General features: G+C 43.9%; 1 protein-coding gene across 4 annotated transcripts in view; it reads right to left on the bottom strand.

Moving 5' to 3' along the window:
* DOCK1 (dedicator of cytokinesis 1) overlaps positions 1 to 22800 on the bottom strand; it is a 547152-nt gene that overhangs the window by 450201 nt on the left and 74151 nt on the right. For all 4 annotated transcript variants that reach the window (XM_024253415.3, XM_024253416.3, XM_054523055.2 and 1 more), the window contains exons 4-10: positions 21276 to 21331; positions 15420 to 15516; positions 12432 to 12580; positions 7557 to 7692; positions 6175 to 6332; positions 4999 to 5080; positions 4130 to 4265 (exon numbers count right to left, since the gene is read on the bottom strand). In XM_024253415.3, coding sequence (XP_024109183.1) covers positions 4130 to 4265; positions 4999 to 5080; positions 6175 to 6332; positions 7557 to 7692; positions 12432 to 12580; positions 15420 to 15516; positions 21276 to 21331 — 814 coding nt within the window. The remainder of the gene's footprint in view (positions 1 to 4129; positions 4266 to 4998; positions 5081 to 6174; positions 6333 to 7556; positions 7693 to 12431; positions 12581 to 15419; positions 15517 to 21275; positions 21332 to 22800) is intronic.

The raw sequence follows: 22800 nt of genomic DNA, 5'->3' as shown, positions 1-22800 counted from the left end.
TTCTACTAGGAAACTGGAAACTCCACAAGCAGAATGATCAAGTCCTTACTTTTTTGTTGTTGTTTTGTTTTGTTTGAGATGGAGTCTCACCCTGTCACCCTGGCGTGATCTTGGCTCACTGCAACCTCCGCCTCCCCAGTTCAAGCAATTCTCCTGCCTCAGCCGCCTGAGTAGCTGGGATTACAGGCACGTGCCACCACGCCCAACTAATTTTTTGTATCTTTAGTAGAGACAGGGTTTCACCATACTGGCCAGGCTGGTCTCGAACTCCTGACCTCGTTATCCGCCTGCCTTGGCCTCCCAAAGTTCTGGGATTAGAGGTGTGAGCCGCTGCACATGGCCTTTTTTTTTTTTTTTTTTTTTTTTTTTTGGGACAGAGTCTCTCCCTGTTCCCCAGGCTGGAGTGCAGTGACACAATCTTAGCTCACTGCAACCTCCACCTCCCAGGTTCGAGCGACTCTTCTCCCTCAGCCTCCTGAATAGCTAGGACTACAGGCATGCACCACCATGCCTGGCTAATATTTTTTATTTTTTGTAGATAGGGGGTTTTACCATGTTGGCCAGGCTGGTCTCAAACACCCAAAATCACGTGATCTGCCCACCTTGACTTCCCACAGTGCTGGGATTACAGGGGTGAGCCACTGCGCCCAGCCAGGTTCTTACTTATAATATACAGACACACACCAGCTGAGCAGGTCTAGGAAGGCTGGCCCCTGTGGAGTGAGCACAGAGGCCACAAAGACTCAGTGCTCAGTGCTTGGGACCCAGAGATGAGCAGGACATCCCCACCCCAGGGCATGCAGTGGAGCCAGGCAAACCAGCAACTGCTAGGCAACTGTGACAGCAGAAGGGACAGAGAACTCAAAGGACCTGGAAACCCAACATTAACAGCTGCAGGCCTGAAATCTTCCCACAGAGGAAAACAAACGCCTATGGGTATCTCTGAAGCACTTCACACAGGTTCACGTAGGTTCATAAAGGTTCACGCAGGTTCACATGGGTTCACACGGGTTCACACAGGTTCATAAAGGTTCACACAGGTTCATAAAGGTTCACAAAGGTTCACGTGGGTTCACACAGGTTCATAAAGGTTCACGTGGGTTCACACAGGTTCATAAAGGTTCACGCGGGTTCACACAGGTTCACACAGGTTCGTAAAGGTTCACGTGGGTTCATACAGGTTCATAAAGGTTCACAAAGGTTCACACAGGTTCATGCAGGTTCACACATGTTCACAGAGGTTCACACAGGTTCACGCAGGTTCACACATGTTCACAGAGGTTCACACAGGTTCACGCAGGTTCACACATGTTCATAGAGGTTCACACAGGTTCACAAACGTTCACACATGTTCATAGAGGTTCACACAGGTTCACAAAGGTTCACGCAGGTTTACACAGTTTCATAAAGGTTCACAAAGGTTCACACGGGTTCACGCAGATTCACACATGTTTACAGAGGTTCATGCAGGTTCACACAGGTTCATGCAGGTTCACGCAGGTTCACACAGGTTCTTTGCAACACTAAAGTGAGGGGGGACACCCCATGTGCCAGTCAGAGAGAGCAGCGAGGAGAAGCCACACTCCGGAGAATTCATGAGCAAGATGACAAGGCTAGAACTTGGCCCCTGGTGGGTTTTCAGAAGCCCCAATATCAGTGGGTACCAGGGACATAAGACAGGAAGGGAAGGAACCAGAGACCAGTCCAGACAGGAGGAACCAGGGACCACAGGGGGTGTCCATGTGGTCAGCAGATATCAGGGGACAGAAGTCCCTAGTGGCCACACAGCCAGGGATCCAAACTCCAGTGACCAGACGTAGTGTCTCAGCTAACACTACACAGGTGGGGGCTCCAGAAACAACTATGTCCAGGCTGCCCGCCCTGCCCCAGTGAATAACCCAGGCTTCTGTAATTCATGGAGAACTCCAGGAGCTGGGGGGCCCAACCTAACTCTAAACCCCACCAAGCAAGCGTAAGTGAGCATGTAAGAAACAGTGAAAGGCCACAGTGGTGTCAGCTGAGCCCATGCCCATCACCCTCTCCATCCATTAGTACCTAGACTTTCCTGGAATGTCAACCCAATGAAAACTGAAAAATATTCCAAATTTTAAATTCCAAAAATTTTAATCAAAAGAAGGTAAAAACTGTCAGCCTGTGGTCTAGATTTCATCTTTAAGAAATATAACTACGCATTCGTAGGAACTTATGACACAGTCCATCTTGTAATCTAATAACCAGAGAAATGTGTAGCTCTGCTGATGAAAGGAGGAGCGACTTCCGTGTGTTGTCAAAGATGCCTCTGATTGCTCAAATGAAGCCAATTATGCCCAAGACAAAAATTAAATATTTTCTTAAAACTACTATCGAGGTGGAAAAGAAAAAAAAAATCCTGGAAAATGAAAGGCATTTTAAATATAACACCAGATTACATGTAAAAGATGCTACAGGCTCTGACAAATAGAGGGGCAATTTTCAAGTATGTATTCAAGTCATGAGATGAAAATGTTAGCAAGGCATGCACCTGTGGTCCCAGTTATTCAGGAGGCTGAGGCAGGAGGATCACTTGAGCCCAGGAGGTCGGGGCAGCAGTGAGCTGTGATCACACAGCCTGGGTGACAGAGTTAGACTCTGTCTCTTAAAAACAAAAAGAGAGATGAAAATGCAAAAGGATTTCCCCAGCCCAAGGCTGTGGAGACTTCAGAAAGAACACCTCAGCCTCACCATTTCACTCACAAATGGTAAAATCATTGGAACACTCCGTTACTTAGCTCTATGGGTAAACTGAATTCAAGTAAACTAAATTAATATGTTGCTCTCATTATGTCTATATCACTGCTATTGCTTACTCCTTATGATGTAGTAAGTCATTTATTTAAATGATTTGAAATATTTTTCCAAAAATTCCAGGCGGAGCATAGAGGACTTTTAGGATGGTGAAGCTACCCAGTGAGAGACTACAATGGTAAATATATAGTATTATTCATTTGTCGAAACCCACAGAAGGCACAACATCAAGAATGAACACTAATGTAAACTACGGACTTCACAGGGCGACGATGTGTCAATGTGGTTCACCCACCGTAATCAATGTACCAATCTATGGGGGATATTGATAATGGAGAGGCAGGGGGAAGGAAAGAGAAATATGTAGGAACTGTCTGTATTTTCTGTTCAATTTTGCTTGAACCTACAACTTTTCTAAAAATAATGTTTATTTAAAAGGCAGGGGGAATAGACTAAGTTCAGAGTTTCCTGGTAGCCAAGGGAAAGAATGTCTTCCATAGCTGTTCCTACAAAAAATCCAGCTGTGTGTCAAGAATCAGGAACTTTTCCCACATAAATATTCAAATGAATCCCAAAAATCACAAAAATTAAAATAAATATCACAGTGCTGGGTAATGAAATTGTACTGCAACCATAAAACAGAGAAAACCACTTCCCAAAACTATGAAAAATGAGAGTGACATTGAACTAGGGCAAATAATCAGCACTTCCTGGGTATGCCTTTATCTTTCCTCAAAAGAGATAATTGGTCTTTCACATTTCTTGTGCTATCACCAAAAATAACAGAGCACCACCATGGCGGAGGAAGAGCACCAACGTGGCGGATAAAGAGCACCAACGTGGCGGATAAGGAGCACCAACGTGGAGGATAAAGAGCACCAACGTGGCAGAGGAAGAGCACCGACGTGGCGGAGGAAGAGCACCGACGTGGCGGAGGAAGAGCACCAACATGAAGCTAACCGCATCCTCTTCACGGTTTGCTTTTCTTCCTCCTCTTCGTCCTGCACAATCCATTCTTATGTCCACCACTGAGACCCGAAAACCTCCACTGACTGGCTTCCCTACAGACTGAGAATATGGGTCAGGATCTCTCCCAGGAAAAGATGGGATCCACTTTAAAACCAAATATATGATTTACATCTGAAACTTGTGGACTAGAGCATCCTGAGCCTAGCAGGTCAACTTGAAGCCACAATGAAAATAACTAATAAATATATTTTTTCTCTCCAGCAGAAAAGCTTATAAATCACAGCTGCCCATTGTCCAATCAACATTCAACAGTGGTTCTTTTGAAAGTGACTGTGAAGATCTGAAACTCTCAAGGAAACACAGAGAAATGGATTACCAGCCACTCCAAAAGGTCGCCGCAACCCCGAGGTCAGTTTCCTGGTGTTGTTGTCCCTCAGCTCCATGCGACCCACGCGAACAATCTGACAGACAAAACTGATTTTCTCCCTTTTCAGGTCTTTGCTTCCGAGGTCCTAGAAATATTAGTTTCCGTAAATTATTTTGGAGACCCGTTATTCAATGCAAGCTCCAATGAAAAGGACAGTAAAAAAATGGATTGAGCCTCTTAGACCAGTTTTTATCATTTTAATCAGTTATTCATATTACAAAAAGGAATTTAATAACAATAGTCAATTACTGTTAAGTGAGCTTAAGATACACATTTAAGGGCTGGGTGCAGTGGCTCACACCTGTAATCCCAGCACTTTGGAAGGCCGAGGAGGGTGGATCACGAGGACAGGAGTTCGAGAGCAGCCTGGCCAACATGGGGAAACCCCATCTCTACTAAAAATACAAAAAATTAGGCAAGTGTGGTGGTACATGCCTGTAATCCCAGCTACTCGGGAGGCTGAGGCAGGAGAATTGCTTGAACCCAGGAGGCGGAGGTTGCAGTGAGCCAAGATCATGCCATTGCACTCCAGCCTGGGTGACAGAGCAAGACTCCGTCTCGAGGAAAAAAATAAAAAAGATACACATTTAAGAGGCACATTACATGGTAATGGGTAAATCTTTGTCATGGTGATTCTAAGGGTGGCTAGAGACTCAGAAGATTTCTGGAAATGCACTCTACTTAGTAATACTAAATTAACCTGTATACAGGAATCCCAGGGACCCATGTTCTAGTGTCACAGGAAGGCAGAGAGAAATCACTAACAGTAGTCATTAGAATAGTGGCTAATTCAACTAGGCATCTTTGGGTGCACTTACAGTAAACACGGCTCGCAAATTATGTAATCTGTCTATGTCTTTAGGTAATCCTGAACTGGACCAGCGAACCAGGTAGTTCTCACTTGAAAAATGGAGAAATAAAAGCAAGTTAATTTTCCAAATAACCGGGTACCAAATGTACATCCACATTGCTTCATAATTAATACCATGTAAGTGCACTATACAGACAATTATGAGTTTATAAATATCAAAAGTATCACATACAGCTACTCATCAATTAACATCCACAGCACAAAAACCTTGCCAAGTTTTAATGTGCAATGTCTTGGGTTGTCACTGTAATGGAACTACTTGCAAATGGTATTTCTAGGTTGGTTTTTTTTTTAAGAGCCTATTTGTTCATTTAGAATGACAATACTACAAAATTCAGCACAATGCATGTTTATTTCAAAACCTATGACAAACCAAATACATTGTAAAATAAAAACTGCATCCTATGTCAAGAGGAAACAAAGTCTTTATCAGAAGTGAGAATAAAATCCACTCATATTTTTCTGTATCATTCATACACTAAGTTTTCAAATTTTGAATAATACAAGTGAAGATTAGAGTTTTAACATATACACAGACACACACACAATTCATACATAGTTGAACCACAGTGCTTCCATCTGGGCAAAGAGAAAGTTATACTGAAGGCTAAGCAGGAAAAATAGACTTACAGTGTTTTCATTTAACAAATATTAACTAACAGTCTGTATGTGGCAGGCACCATTCTAAATGATGCATTCCAGCCAATCGTCTTGCAGAAAAAACAACAGGACAAAACTCACAGAAATGGCATTCATAGAAACCAAATTTTGAAAAATGGAAATAGTAATACTTGAGGGACCAGGATACATAAAATCTTACGAAGACAACTTAGGAAACAAACTATTACTTCAATCTTCAGCTACACTCTTAAGATACGACCAGAGTGTACCTGCAACTGCTATAACTCTACAAGCAAATAGCAATCTACAAGCGAGAAGGCTCACCCTGACCCAGAGCCCAACCTGGCACTGTCCAAGACAGCTCTTGACTCGGCTGCTTGCTTGTGTTCAGCAGCCATTCATCCAAGGCCTCTCAGCATGAATGGGACGCTTCAGTGGTTCTGATCCCAAGTTCCTAATACTAACCAAAGAGGAAAGACAGCAGCCAAGAAATGTCACCCACCTGATGAATTTGGACTCCACAGGGTCATATAGAGACATGAGGACTTCAGCATCTTCTCCTATTTTACAAACCACATTTTTGAGGTTCACAAACAAGGCCAGAGAAGGGGTTGCAGCAAACTTGGCTTGTCTGTTAATATCTATATTCTGCTTTTGAGACTGTGTATGGAAGGAAACAGAAAGTCAACCCCAGCAACACTCATCACTAACACTTGCTTTCTTTATTCCCTATAGAATAGAAAATTGTAATAACTCATTGGCATAACCCAGCAAAGCCCTTGGTGCAGTCACTTTCTTATCTCCCCTGCACATTCTTAAATCATGCATTCACACAACAGACAAAAAAATTGTATCCTGTGCAATTGTTGTGCTGAGTATTTTCAGAGATACAAAACTTTCAGGTGTCCATCCAATAAATCAAAATAATGATTATTATGTCTAGTTATTTAATTTTTTGTTCCCTCATTAGACTAAACCCTCCAAGGACATCTGTCTCATTTATCATTATGTCTTCAACATTTGGTACACAGTAGATGCTCAGTAAATACTTGTTGAATTAACAGACAATTCAATTAGTCAATTTCTGAATATCTACTCTGTGTGTGTGTGTGTATATATATATGTATATATACATATACTGGTGGGAGGTGACTGGATCATGGGGTGGATTGTTCATGAATGGTTTAGCACCATCGGCTCAGTGCTGTCCTCATGATGGTGAGTGAGTTCTCACAAGATCTGGCTGTTTAAAAATGTAGCGTGTAGCATGCCCCCGCACACCCTCTCTCTTCCTCCTGCTCTAGCCATGTGAAGTGTTGGCTCCCACTTCGTCTTCCGCCATAATTATAAGATTCCTGAGGCCTCAGCAGAAGCCACTATCCTTCCTATACAGTCTGCAGAATCATGAACCAATTAAACCTCTTTTCTTTATAAATTACCCAGTCTCAGGCACTTCTTTATAGTAAGGCGAGAATACTAATGCATATATGATACCATTAAAGATCATAGAAGATGAAAAGACCAATAAGACATGTGCTCTCTGCCCTCAATGAGCTTGGAATACATGACCTGCCTACCATTATCCGAGAGGAAATGCAGAATCAAGTCTTGTGTCTCATTTGACAGATGAGAACACAAAATCAACATCATTAGGATCCTGTCTCCTAAGATGAAACACAATGCTGTCCAACCCCCTTTCATGTCATGGGTGACATCCTGTGCCACCAGGCTCCGTTCCACTCAATGACTGTAGGACACAAACTCTGCAGCTACTCCTTTTCAGGTTCTTTCTTAGTGAAAATTTTGGGCTTGACTGATATTTTACTAATGTTGAAAACTTATTACTGAGAAAACGTGAATGGCATATGACAGAGTCAAACTTACTTTTTCCTCTTGTAACCTTTCCTCCACTTGTTTAGAAGCTATTTCATGAGCTCTGAAGAGACTAATCGTGCTAGTTAATTCTGGATCCAAAATATTCCCATCTTCATCTCTAACCACCAGGTCCAAATCTAGAATTCTAGAACAACAAGAATTTAGAAGTTCACAGACATAGACCAAGGAAGTTGAATTTTCTAGCACAACTTCCACCACAGCAACTGGGCAGGTAAAAATATCCTAGAAAGTCGGGCTTGCCCAAAATATTAGGAATATAAAATTCTTGGAGGCTGCTTTCTTTAGCTCAAAATGTGTCACCTTGGGAGAAGTAAAAAAAAAAAAAAAAAAAAAAATTCCTCAATTTTTATTTCCATTGCAATCAACAGTGGCTTTGTCTTCCAATGAGAAGTTTTACAGATCTACAAGGCCCAAGTGAAGTATGTATTACTAATTATTATGTAAAATATGAAAAGTTTTAAGGCATACTTTTTTTTTTTTTTTTTTTTTTGAGACAGAGTCTTGTTCTTGTTGCCCAGACTGGAGTGCAGTGGTGCGATCTCGGCTAACTGCAACCTCCGTCTCCCGGGTTCCAGCGATTCTGCTGCCTCAGCCTCCCGAGTAGCTGGGATTACAGGCGTGTGCCACCACACCCAGACAATTTTTGTATTTTTAGTAGAGATGAGGTTTTGCCATGTTAGCCAGGCTGGTCTCAATTCCTGACCTCAGGTGATCCGCCCACCTCGGCCTCCTAAAGTGCTGGGATTACAGGCGTGAGCCACTGCACCCCACCTAAGGCACACTACATATGTACACACACACACATATTCAAATATATATGCAATCACGTATACATCCATCAACCCAAACACATAGCTGGCAGTTGTGACATCATCATGGAGTTGAGGAAGGAGAGAGGGAAGAAAACTTGGAGGAGAGATCTACCCACCACCTTATTTACTCCCCACTGACCCCGGTAGGGTCCCCTGCATGTCTCCCCTACTACTTCTAGTCCTTACATGAGGCCACAGGAAGATTTTCAATACAGATGTTCTATTGTATGTGAATACCAAACATATGGACGTTATCTACAATAAGGTTAAGCAACTTCCTGGCCAGATGGCTAAATGTAGTTAACAACTAAAAACACAAGCAACATCTGGCTAATAAATCTGTCCAGTCTATAACAGTACATATTTTGGGGAATACTCTGATTCCTCAAATCCAACAAAATTGTAAGATGATTTTTACCACCGTTTTTATTTAAAGAACACAGACAACTATGTAACAAAAGAGATCAAGAGTTGTGATCTGGTAGTAGGTTCTGGCTTTCTTGTTAACAAAACATGCAGGTCTAAGGGCAGAAAATTAACCATAGATGCCTCTTACCCTGCCGTTGGGATTATATTCCTATAATTAACAAGCCAATGGAAACAGGCTTTTTTAACAATATGAAAAAGGAAAGAGAGTCATTTGAAAGAATGATACATTTCAATTAGAGAACATCTTTATAGTTACAAATTAAAGAGGAAAGTTGAATTGCCCATAAATGTTCCATCTAAAAAACTACCCTGAGACTTTGAGTCTTGAGGTCACACACCTTAAAGCCAGATATGAGTCTGTCAGAGGCTCAAACATATTTAGTCTTTGGAGTTTTGCTCAAGCACTGTACCACTGGGAAGGCAAATACAGAAAACTCATTTTTCCTTTTAATATCTATTGAGCAAATTCCACTGATAGTGAAGCAGGAGGACCAACTGGGCCTGTCTACAGCATCAGGGTAAACAGACTTTAAACAAATAGAGGCTTTTTGTGCTGCAGGAAAACAGCCTCAGTGGCTGCAGTGTAAGCGGGGTGACTCAAGACCAACAGAAAGACATCTGGAGAAAATGTAAAAAGCATTTTACGGTCTCATTAGTTATTTTTGTAACATGTCTCACTAACAAGGCAAGCTCCTCCCTCCCAAATACTACTCCTTATCCTATCCCTGAACCGGCCCCTAGGAATGTGCTGGTACAGGCAGGTTCAGTGACAGTGTCGGCATGGTTTGTGCTGGTGTGGGCGGGGTCAATACTGGTATGGGCAGGGGTCAGTAATGCATGGATAGAGTCAGTACTACTGTGGGTAGGGCCAGTGTTCGTGGCGGCGTGGTCCCTTCTAGTGTAGGCATGATCAGTTCTGCTATGGGCACGTCAGTGCTGGTGCCAGGGCAGCTACAAAGAACCAGCTTAGGAGGCCCAGCCAGTAGGTCCTACAGGCCACGTAGAATTGGGTTCCCTCAGGAAACACACGAGAGGACGGCCCTGTGCCAGCCTGCTGTGCACGTCCTGCCACGTCATCACCTCACACCTGCCAGGGCAGACGGTCAGAACCATTGCACAAAGGAGGAAACCTAAGCTTGGAGAAGTTATTTATTCCAAAATCAAACATCTAGAAAAGCCCAGAGACCGGGTTCTGTGTCAGAACTCCCCAATGGCAGAGCCATGCTCCTTCCAGAATGCCACATGCAAACCATCAAACGAAGTGGCCTGTGCAGTAAACCCTTCTATGCATTATTCTCAGCAACCAGTGTTCAGCTGGTTCTGAATCAGAGTGCATTTCCATTATGAAGGTGCAACTTACCACAGCAAGGCAATGGAGAGATGAAGTCCATGGAAGCCTAATGCATCTATGAGGACACGGTGGGAGCCCTCCCCAACCTGAAATCGTGTGTGTGTATGTGTGTGGGTGTGTGTGTGTGTGTGTGTGTGTGTGTGTGTCTGTGTCTGTGTGTCTGTGTTGGGGGGTCTGTGTGCCTGTGTGTGTGTATTGTGTATGTGCATTTTTCTAGAGATATGGTCCAAGACCTTCATCACATTCTCAAATAGCTCCTCAAACCCCTCCACCCAGGTTAAAAATAAATCAAAAAGGCAAGAATGCCTAAGCGATCAATGAAAAAGACGCAAAAACATCTTTTCCTTATTAAATCCACCCACCTTAAAATCAAACATTCAACACTGTGATATCATTTTGCATCATTTAGGTTTTCTGAAGGAAGAAGTAGGAAAATATATGCAGAGCACTGGGCTTTGGAGAAATTATGGAGGAGACTGGAGATCCTTGGGCAAAAAAACTGTCTTATTAAGGACTGTATTTCCTATCAAAGTAGTAAACTGTATTTGGAAACACTTCCTTCCTTAACTAGATTTTTCCATGATACAATGTACTTTGCTAGCTTCCTGCAGCCAAGTTAAGCAGGTGGTCTCTGAACATAAGTTTAAACTATGATACTCCAATAGAAAATCAAATCAAAGCTCTAAAAGTCTGCTTTTTTAAGCAGGTGGTCTTGAAATGGGTTTTGCTGCAATAATAGCTAATATCTCAGGCTTTCTGGGAAAAAAAATAAAAACTTCTCCTACAGCATTTCTAATCCAAACCCTACATCTTGCTTATAACATTGCTTTAAGAAATTTTTCACACTTCAAAATATAAATTACCAGAAAATTATGTGATAATTCTGATTTTACAGAAAGGTTCTTTGATTTACCCAAACTCCTTTCTGCTGAATGGCTGGAAGCAAACCCCTTCCCTTTTGTGACTTCCACATTCCAATGTGTAAAATGAGGGGGTTGAATTAAACCAGAAGTTTCCCAAATCTGCTGTCCAGCACAACCCAACTCTATTTTTAAAACTTGAGATTTCCGGCTGGGAGCAGTGGCTCTCGCATGTAATCCTGGCACTTTGGGATGCCGAGGCGGGCGGATCACCTGAGGTAGGGAGTTTGAGATCAGCCTGATCAACATGGAGAAACCCCATCTCTACTAAAAATACAAAATTAGCCAGGCATGGTAGTGCATGCCTATAATCCCAGCTATCCGGGAGGCTGAAGCAGGAGAATCACTTGAACCCAGGAGGCAGAGATTGCAATGGGCCAAGATCATGCCATTGCACTCCAGTCTGGGCAACAAGGGCGAAACTCCATCTCAAAAAAAAAAAAAACACCTGAGATTTCCAGCCAGCATCCCAGATATCACAAATCAGAGCCTTAAGGGGTAGGTCTCGGGATTCTATAATTCAACAGCTATCCAAGTGATTCTGAAATAGAAGAGCATTTGGGAACCATGTGACCAGATACTTTTTAAGGCTTCTTGCAGCTCTGCTATTCTATGAAAAACTAAATATTACCAGGTGGAAAAGGGCAGGGACTCATTCTAGTTACAGGACCCAGCAGAATTAGGATCAGAGCAGCTTGTTTGCTTTCAGCATCAAAAAACACGTGCTAACATAGAAGGTACAGCTGTAGGCAGGGGTGAGCACTAAAGGCACTCATGCAGAGCTGGGGGGATGCCTGCTGTGGATGGGAAGAGCTCTTGCTCTGGCAAGAGACACAACTGCACAAAGCAACTATTTGTTGTTTATCTGCAGTGAAATTTAACTGGACTGTATTTCTGTTTGTGAAAACTGGCAAGCCTACACGGGTGACAAACTTTCCAGTGATCTAATGTCCATTCCAACTCTCAGAACCTGGGATTCCACAGGAAGAAACCTGTTGCTTGTCACTACACAAGGCCCCCAAGATCTGGACTCAAAGTCAAAAACTATGGTCAGAAAGTAAAAGTTCCTTGCTAGGGGAGTAATGATGGGGTTCCCTCCAGAACGGTGAAAACCACAGGCTCCCTGGCTTCTTGACTCTATCCCTTGAAGAATGACAAGGTTTCAAGAATGGCTCCCAGTTCAGAATCCAGTGGAAAATACCTCATCCTTTTCAAAATGAAAAACATGCCATTATTTTGATGGTAGAAATTTTGTTTTATGATAAAATGTGATCTTGGTCTCCTGAAGGCTTATAGTGATGTTATTACATTGGATAATTTAAGCGTAAAATCATCTTTCAAATAAACAAACCTGTTTCCATAATCAATTTTGGCTGTGACCTTCTTCTTCAGTTCTTTGAGTTCATCCTGAGGCAGAGTTCCAGAAAGAATTTGTGATCGCCATTCAATAAGGTCATAGATCATGTGCCGCACACTTCGAAACATCTCCCTGTTATCTTGCTATACGGGGGAAAACCCAATCAGAAAGATTTTGTTATAAAACAGCATTGTGGAGATGGTAGAGAATGGATATCTCTTCAAATATACATGAGGTGTAAGCACTAGATCATGAGATTTAGTTAATATTGAATTAAAAGGTGCTTTCAGCATAAACTAAAACATATTATACGGAATTTGGTTTCCATGAGACATTAAAAGATTAAAGGAATAAAAAGTAATGCATAATCCCCAAGAGTTCATCCAACATCCTATGTCCCACTGAAGCAAAAAGGTGATCCCAACAGGGGCTAGACCTTGAGCATCAACACCTGCTCGTGAGCTTCCTGCATCTGGATCAGAGATGGACAACTCTAAAGCTCCTCCAGAATTAGTCTGAGCCTAAAGATCTGAATCCTACAACCTACATATGGTCTTCAGAACACCCTGCACCCTGGACCCTTCTCCGCACACTGAGAACCTGAACTCCTCAGCCTTGCTCTCAGCTGAGCTATAGGGAAGAAGAAGCATTCCACCCTGGGTGGGCTGCTGCACACTGTGGAATGTACAACCCACAAGAGACACTTCTGCAAGAGGCCAAATCTCAATCTACAAGCTCTTGGTGCTTTTGTGACAAGAGGAAAATGCAAATAAGATGCAAAACTCACACTTCTTGCCACTTTCTAAGAATTTTGATGGGATTGACGGCTCAAAGAAAAGCAACAGTTTGCAGCTTGCAATTACAAGCGTACAATAATCAAGGAGATTAGGGATTATCTGAAGGAAAATAACTCAGTGGTTCTTTCCATGAAACGAAATCTAGGTGGAACCTAATGTGATAAAATTCTAAGCATTGCTAGCCTTGGTAGCTCCGGCCTATAATCCTAGCACTTTGGGAAGCAGAGGCGTGAGGACTGCTTGAGTCCAGGAGTTGGAGACCAGCCTGGGCAACATAAGGAGACCTCATCTCTTCAAAAATTAAAAAAATTAGCTGAGCATGATGGCTCACAGGTGTAGTCCCAGCTACTCAGGAGGCTGAGGTGGGAGCATTGCTTGAGCCCGGGAGGTTAAGGCTGCAGGGAGCTGTGATCGTGCCACTGCAATCTAGCCTGAGAGACAGAGCAAGACCCTATCTCAAAAAATAAATAAATAAAAAGGTATCTAAATGTCATGGTCTCTTTAAAACATTAAATTTGTTCACTGCCACTTTTTTAAAAAACTCCCCCTCTACATATCTAAACCACGTACCTCACTCTGGTATTTAACCTTCTTTCTAGGAGTTTCTAATATCCACGCTGCCCTCTCTTGTCCACTGCTCTAAGGCTGTATCAACTATCTAAAATCCTTACTATTTTGCTAATATCTACAATGTGGAGCAAAAAATGCATTTTTTTTTTTTTTTAGAGGGGTCTCGCCCTGTTACTCAGGCTGGAGTGCAGTGGCGCAATCTCGGCTCATTGCAACCTCCACCTTCCAGGATCAAGCAATTCTCCTGCCTCAGCTTCCCAAGTAGCTGGGACTACAGGCACGCTCCACCATGCTCAGCTAATTTTTGTATTTTTAGTAGGGACAGGGTTTCACCATGTTGGCCAGGCTGGTCTCGAACTCCTGACCTCAGGTGATCCATCCGCCTCGGCCTCCCAAAGTGCTGGGATTACAGGCATAAGCCACTGTGCCCAGCCCATATAAAAATATTATAGCCATTTTTTGGCTTAGCTTTCTTTGCACAAATCCAACCGTGTAAGTCTATCAGAGGCAAATTTAAGTTTTGTAAAAGGAAACCAATGTGCTCATTAAGAATACCTACTCTAGGGTTATAGACTTAAGTAGGTCCACTGACTATTAGCATCAACTCCTGTTTGTTTTGTTGCCATATTTTTGTTTAAAAAATTGCTAAGTTGAAGATGAAACCCTGACTACAGAATTGCTCAGATTTACACAAAACATTCATGGCTAACTTTACGCTTTTAGGTTTTTCAGTACATTTGATGACAATTACTGCAACTGCTTATTACTGTGCATTTACAGGAAACCACTGTATAATCAGAAACAACAAGCCTGCCCAACAAGCAGCTGCAGGACTTTAGGAAGTTTTCTATGTTCTCAAGAAATGAACGTACCGACTTCCTTCCAGAGCCCTGGCTTGGTGATAATAACATTAGCATATGAGAAATCAACACTCTGAATAGAAATACAAGCTTAACAAAAGGTAATCTTCTGCAAATATGAATTTATGTGCAAAGAAATGCCCTGAGGGAATACGAAATGGAAGATGTCAGAGCTTCAACCTCTCTGCATTAATAAGAGTTCTTCTGTGATCAGGAGAACTGGACAATTGCACACGAAGCTGGAATGTAAAATATTTCCCTATCCCTGTCACAAACACAGGTAAATCTAGAAGACTCTGTTGTTTTTCTTAAATGATAAGAGGTATTACCTACTGTCAGACAACGGCAAAAAAAAAAAAAAAAAAAAAAAAAAAATAGTAATTGCCCTCTACTGGATCCTTAAATAAGCACCTATTACTGTTTAAAAGGTGACATCAACACACACTGCCCGATCCCGCGTTCCAGGGGCCTGAAACAACCACATTTCTCCTTCCAATGCAAGGAAAGACACATCCTACAGTCCCTTCTGCTACAGCTCACTGTAATACACCCAAATACATGGCAGGTCGAAGGGCACACAGCTCCCAACAGGGGCTAAACTCTCAGCCATTCCTTTGCCGTTTCTGAGTAAAACTCTGTTTCGGAAGCTCTGCTTTTAAGGTTCGCTGAGAAAGAAAAACATCCCATTGGCATATCAGGGTCAAAAAAGCCCACTCTCTATTTCTAAGCTTTGAATGAATATCTCATTTTCTCACCACGTAGAGCTGCCTCCAGATGGTGGACCACTCTCGGAGTGTCGTGGTGACTTCCTGGATGAGGGGGAGGTCACCCGGGATGACTGTTTCATGTTGCCTGGGAGGAAAGAAGGAAAGAGCAGCTGAGTCCACGGTTTCACTGCCTGCTGTGAGTAGTACCTGATAAATTTCACATCTAGGCCACAGCGTTCAGTATTAAGCAAATGGGAAGACAATCTACAAATAAGACTGCATGCTCACATATAAATACATACGTCTCTATGAATGACAAGTTATATTTGTACAGAGCTTGGGAAGGTTCATACATTACCCTGCGCTTAAGCCATCCACCTCATACGTCAAGGTAAGATGAAAGAGGCAAATAATATTCCATTAAAAGTCTACAGAACATCAAGGTCTGGCAAAAGGAAAGTATATTCATAATATGTGTACCCATCTATCTTAAAGATGCCATAAATCACAGCCGGTCCATGTGGTATTAAAATACAGGTTTGGGTTAAGATGACTTTTACATTTTCCATCATGCATAAAACTCGTTACATGATAGTACAGGAAGCAGTTATCCTTGGCGAAATATGAGAGAGGTTACAGCTTCCAAATGTCCGTGGTTACTCTATCTGATGCCAACTCTGATTAAATTCTGTATCCTCTTTCTTATCGTTTTTCCTCCACCCCAAAAGGTTAACCTTTGACTTACTCTTTGTTTTTGAGATGGTGTCTCGCTCTGTCACACAGGCTGGAGTGCAGTGGCACAATCTCACCTCATTGCAATCTCTGCCTCCCAGGTTCAAGCGATTCTCCTGCCTCAGCCTCCCAAGTAGCTAGGATTACAGGTGCCCACCACCACGCCCGGCTAATTTTTGTATTTTTAGTAGAGATGAGGTTTCACCATATTGGCCAGGCTGGTCTTGAACGCCTGACTTCAGGTGATACTCCCACCTCAGCCTCCCAAAGGGCTGGGATTACAGGCATGAGCCACCATGCCCAACCCCTTGACTTATTCTTAACTCATTACCTATTTATGCACTGGTTTTCATCAAATCAACCATTGCTTCCTGGGCATGTGCTCTGGGTCAGGCACTACACTAAGTAAGACTCAGACTACTGAGGGTTGGGGGAAGAGAGTGAATTTGTGGCTGGTGTAGTTAGGCTAGCTGGCCTCACAGGTTGTCTGTGTGTCCTGAACAGGCAAGAATGTGGCCAGCATGGAATGCCGAGGGATGCTACAATAGGTCCCACCTACATCCCTTGATGTGCACAGAGCCCAGACCTATGGAAGGAACTCTGACTTTGGCTCACGATTGGGGATCAGGCCTGCGATGACTTACTGACAGTGGAGGGGAGGATCCCAAAGCAAGAGACAATGGGGACCCTGAAAGAATGGTGGTCTCGTGGATAGTTCCAGAACCAGACATCAGAGGGAAGGAAGGGTGCAGGCAAGACCATCCCCTAGAAAACTGCTATGAAGAATGACCCTTTGGGCTGGGCGTGGTGGCTCACGCCTATAATCCCAGCACTTTGGGAGGCCAAGGTGGGTGGATCAGGAGTTCGAGACCAGCCTGGCCAACATGGTAAAACCCCGACTCTACTAAAAATAATAAATAAATACAAAAAATTAGCCGGGCGTGGTGGTGTGGGCCTGTAATCCCAGCTACTCGGGAGGCTGAGACAGGAGAATCACTTGAACCTGGGAGGCGAAAGTTGCAGTGAGCCAAGATTGTACCATTGTACTCCAGCCTAGGCAACAAAGTGAGACACCATCTCGAAAAAAAAAAAAAAAACCACCACCATCACCACCACCACCGCCACCAACAACAAAATGACCCTTTCATGGGCCACTATCAGTGCCTATTGAAGAACATGACTATTAAAACAGCCCTGCCAAGGATGTCCCCAAGTTTCCCAGTAAGGATGTTGATGGAAATGCGGTTCATTACATGCTAAGGTGTCATCCCTACAAAGTCTGCAGGGAGAAATTTCCTTCCACTCACAGTGTGAGGATCTGCAACAACAACTGGGATGTTTTCATCTTACGGATCCTGGGTTGAGTCCACTGGGTGCTCCTCACACTGGCTATGAGAAGCTTGGAGCTCAATGTCCTCCCTTCCATCATGTGAATAGGGCCTCAGTGCATGCACCATGTCCTGCTGTTGGTTCTGGTTCCGCCTTAGGTTCCTCCCTTCTGGTAGGCCCAGTGGATCCCTGGGATTAACATGCCAGCTGGCATTAACGCATTTGATCTGGCTTTATTGTCTTACCTTTGTTACCACCTTGTTACCTGCCAGGGTTCAAGCATATGTAACCCCAACAATGCCTGCCTCATAGGGCTGCTGGTAAGACTGAGGGAAAGAGCATCAAGGCAGAGCATTTTTAAGAATGAATGGGGCTCCGCGCAGTGGCTCACGCCTGTAATCACAACACTTTGGGAGGCTAAAGTAGGTAGAACACCTGAGGTCAGGAGTTCGAGGCCAGCCTGGCCAACATGGTGAAACCCTGTCTCTACTAAAAATACAAAAATTAGCCAGGCATGGTGGCGTGCACCTGTAATCCCAGCTACTCGGGAGGCTGAGACAGGAGAATCGCTTGAACGCAGGAGGCGGAGGTTGTAGTGAGCGGAGATCATGCTACTGCACTCCAACCTGGGCAACAGAGCAAGACTTCGTCTCAAAAAAAAAAAAGAATGAATGGGACATAGCGGAGTGAGGAGATGATGGGTCAAAGGGACACCGAGTTTCTGTTAGGAGGAATAAGTTCAACAGGCCTACTATCCTACACCAAGGTGACTACAGTCAATAGCAATGTATTGTATACTCGAAATTGCTGAGAGTAGATTTTAAATGTTCTCACTACAAATAAATGATAAGTATGTAAGGTAATGCACACATAGGTAGTTTGATTTAGCCATCCCACAATGTATACATACTTCAAAATATCATGTTGTACACCATAAATACATACAATTTTTTTTTGTTGTTAAATCTAAAAATAATTTTTCGGCCGGGTGCGGTGGCTCACATCTGTAATCCCAGCACTTTGGGAGGCCAAGGCAGGCAGATCACTTAAGGTCAGGAGTTCAAGACCAGCCTGGCCACCATGGTGAAACCCCATCTCTACTGAAAAAAAAAAAAAAACCCAAAAATTAGCTGGGCATGGTGGTGAATGCCTGTAGTCCCAGCCACTGGGGAGGCTAAGGCAGGAGAATCACTTGAACCTGGAGGCAGAGGTTGCAGTGAGCCAAGATCTTGCCACTGCACTTCAACCTCGGTGACAGAGCAAGACTCCCTCTCAAAAAATAAAAATACACAATACAAAATAAAAATAATAATAATTTTTTTTGAAAAGAGAATGAATGGGACATAGCAGATGCTCACCCAACAGTGGGGATGATTCTCTTTAGTTACTTGGCTGCCTAACTGAATGAGGGGTGAAGACAAGTCAGGGCTGGTGGTCCCGATGTGAGCATCACCCATAGAGACAGATCAGCTGAAGAGGGGAACGCAACAGAGGCCATGTCAATCAGGGAGGGGCAACAAAGAAACAGGAGAAGGCTAGGACAGCACCCTCAGAGTAGCGCACACGGGACAGAGGAGATGGTGACATGCCTGAGCAGTAGGTCAGCATAACAAGAAGAGGATGAGAGCATCAGCGTTAAGATGGGCTTTCAGTGAAGCAGGGACCAATGTGTCCAAGGCTGCAGTGGAGCTCCAGAGGCGGAGGATGAGAAGACACTGTGAGGTCTGGACATAAGGAGGCATTGCTAACCATGTCAGTACTGGGAAAAGCATGGGGGACAAAATGGGAATTGCTTTGGTTATGGGGGAATAGGTACAGAATCAGTGGTAACAGGCATAGAGTAATCATTTGGGATGTCTGAGAATGAATGAAGTCAGCATCCAGAGAGAAGAGAGACGAAGCAAAACAGATCCTTCACGAGAGTCAATGCAAGCAAGATACTGTGAGAGAGACCACATGAGAGAGAGCCTTGCAGAGAGAAAGACAGAGCCCGCGAGAGAAAGACAGAGCCCGCGAGAGAAAGACAGAGCCCGCGAGAGAAAGACAGAGCCCGCGAGAGAAAGACAGAGCCCGCGAGAGAAAGAGCCCGCGAGGGAGAGACAGAGCCCGCGAGGGAGAGACAGAGCCCGCGAGGGAGAGACAGAGCCCGCGAGGGAGAGACAGAGCCCGCGAGGGAGAGACAGAGCCCGCGAGGGAGAGACAGAGCCCGCGAGGGAGAGACAGATGATGCAAGAGAGAGCTCATGCAAGAAAGAGAGGCTTACGAGGCAGCCTGCAGGACAGAGGCCATATGAGAACGATCATGCAAGAGACCAGCAAGAGACAGATCCTGAAAGAGACAGACTCTGCAAGAGAGACAGGACAATAAACTTGGAGAGCAAGAAGGCAGGCAGAGGTGGGATGAAAGCGTGGCCCACATTGGCACTAGAAAGGGCAAAGGACCAGGAGAAGAAGGGAAGCTGGAAGTCTACAACAACCTGCAGGAAAAGAAGAGGGATGAGATCACCTGTCAAGCCTGAAGGCCAGGGTTCTTCAGGGAAGGAGCTGTTGGGCAGCTAGGCTTGAGTGGCCGTGGCAAGGGAGACAGATAGAGCCAGGAAAAGAGTGTGGAACAATCACAGGGAACCCAAAGCAACAGCAGGGAAATTGTTTCTAAACTGTTCATTTCACCACAGCTCTAGGCATTTGCCCACAGTGGGGCACCTTGGACCAGAAGGCCCAGGAACACGAACCAAATGTGTCTCTGTCTGCCTGTCTGGTTAGGTGTGACTCTACTGAGACTCAGAATAACCTGTTGTTCACTTTATTGTCATGCTTCATAATTACATTTTACATATATTCTTTTGTATACATCAAAGTGCTTTTTAACTAATCATATACAGTCTGCCCTGTATAAGGATTCTAACGCACATATAAAGTATACTAAATGCACACTTGATCCAGTTACTTCCACAGAGTAAAAGTCTCAACTTTCTTTTTCTTCCCTTTAAAACTCTGCATACAAAACACTTTATCTGTCTAAAAAGTACCATACTGCAGGCCATCATCATTCATGCCTCTAAATTATTTTCTTCATTTTAATTATGCATCATGGAACTATGGAACCCGAACAGTTCTTTTCGTATGTTAAAAGTACAGTGCTTGGAAAGGCAATTTTGTAATCAGCCAAAGAGATGTCATTATGCAGTAATCATATGATTAGTAATTTTATAATTTACATATTTAACTGAGTGTGAAGATGTAGCAGAGACAAAAAAAGAAAACATTTTAATGTTCCTTCTTCCAAGTTCACACCTGGCTATTCATTTGCCATTCCTGCCTAATGGGTTCCTGTTCTAGAAATGTCCTTTTAATGATCTTACACATCAGTTTTATGACCTCTAGGAAACATACATCACAATTAGACAAAATGTAAACTCATGCATGTCCCAATTCAACAACTGTTGCTTCACCCTAAACTCCATTTATATCACAGCCTGCAGTGTCTTCCCAAAAAAAAAAAGGGGGACTCAGAGCTGGGGGGCTTTGGAGTCTCTGCCAAATGAAGTCAGTAGCTCACAGAGGAAGCACAGAGCACCAGGGCGAATGCTTTCCAATAGTGACCCCAGGTTCAAGGACAGTGACTGCCAAGTATGGTGCTGACTTCAGACTCTAAAAAGGATCAAAGCCATGTTAAACACAACTCTGAATCACAAGTCCCCTTTCTCTCCCCAAAACTCCTGTCCCCCTGGAGTCAATCACATCCATTGTCTTGACCCTCTCATATTACACCATCATACAAAAGAGGAGCAAGGCCAAATACAGTAATTGCAATTCTTCATTTAAACATCAAGACCAGACTCACCCTTTTCCTTCAACTATCGCTTCTTTAAGATGAATATATGAAGCAGGAAATATACCCTTTGGGAGAAAAAAAAAACAGTAGCTTTTATTATCAATAGGATTGCTGAATGTAAATCAAACAATAGTTCCCAAAAAGGTGGGGTGAGGGGTGGCTAGATCGCTCTTAATTTTTTAAGTCTTAACATATCAAAGAAAACACAAAGAAGTGGAAAAGACGGCAACTCATTCCGCTTGAATTGCAGAGTCTGCCGACATCTTAGAAGCAAACAGACAACACACTTGCAAAGGAAAAAGTCCACAAAGATACAGGCAATTTGCAGGCTGCTCCATAGATCACACCTTTTTGGCCTCAACGCAGGCAGAAAAAAGGCCAACTGATGTCTCAAAAGCAATTTTTGATGATGGTCTCCTCTTTCAAAATGATGAAAGTTGGTTTACACCAACTTTGCACTGACCATGTACCCAGACCCACGGGGACTTTCTCAGAGACCTCCCCAACAGGGGGGCCCTCTGGTAAAATACAGGAAGACAGGCCGAATTTCGCCCAATCTGCACAACACCTGGGGGTACACCCTAGCTTCCGCTGATAAGCTGGCCTGCCTCCCTCAAGTGCAATGCACATGTGAGCCCAAGAGAATGAAGCCTGGGGAGAGTTTCTCAACAGGACATTCAGCCTCAGGCACATTCTGTGAAGTGCCAGAAAGAGCTTTGTCAAGAGTTTGGGTCCTAGGCCAGGCGCGATGTAATCCCAACACTTTGAGAGGCTCAGGTGTGTGGATCACTTGAGGTCAGGAGTTCAAGACCAGCCTGGCCAACATGGTGAAACCCCATCTCTACTAAAAATACAAAAATTAGCCGGGTGTGGTGGCGGGCACCTGTAATCCCAGCTACTCAGGAGGCTGAGGCAGGAGAATCGCTTGAACTTGGAAAGTGGAGGTTGCAGTGAGCTAAGATCCTGCCACTGCACTCTAGCCTGGGTGACAGAGCAAGACTCTGCCTCAGGGAAAAAAAAAAAAAACCTAGGGTCCTGCTTTCTGAGCAAGCAAAATAACTCCCTTACTGGAATAAAGCAGAGGTAAGCAAAGGAAGGTAAGAAAAGAGGCAACGGGGCTGGAGTCTTGGGCAGTGCAACACAACCCAGCTACCGCTTCCTGCATGAGATTTAGTGCATGCAGCAGAAATGCATAAAGTGGCACCCCTGTGGCTTCAAGGCACCTGTTGTGGGAATGGAAGCTTCTGCCTGGGTTTCCCCGGCATCCAGCCCTGAATGATGCAGAAAACAAGCTACCAATCAAGTTTGGGAAGGGCAGGGGGCGGGCAGGGGGCAGGCAGGGGGCTGAACTGGTCTAGCAGGCACCAATGATTCATGTTGCTTCTGCCAACAAGGAAAGTGGCCAAATTCCGTATAAAGAAGAATTATCACAGAGAGGGAAGGCGTCAGGCAGAGAGTCAGAGGCTGAGCAACAAACAAGGCTGGGCCAGGCTCAGAGGTGCACACCTGCAACCAGCACTTCGGGAAGCCGAGG

This window comes from Pongo abelii, chromosome 8 (genome assembly GCF_028885655.2).
Source record: "Pongo abelii isolate AG06213 chromosome 8, NHGRI_mPonAbe1-v2.0_pri, whole genome shotgun sequence".
Classification (NCBI taxonomy): Eukaryota; Metazoa; Chordata; class Mammalia; order Primates; family Hominidae; genus Pongo; species Pongo abelii.
The sequence above is the reverse complement of the archived record's forward strand: the minus strand, read 5'-3'. Positions and strand labels throughout refer to the sequence as shown.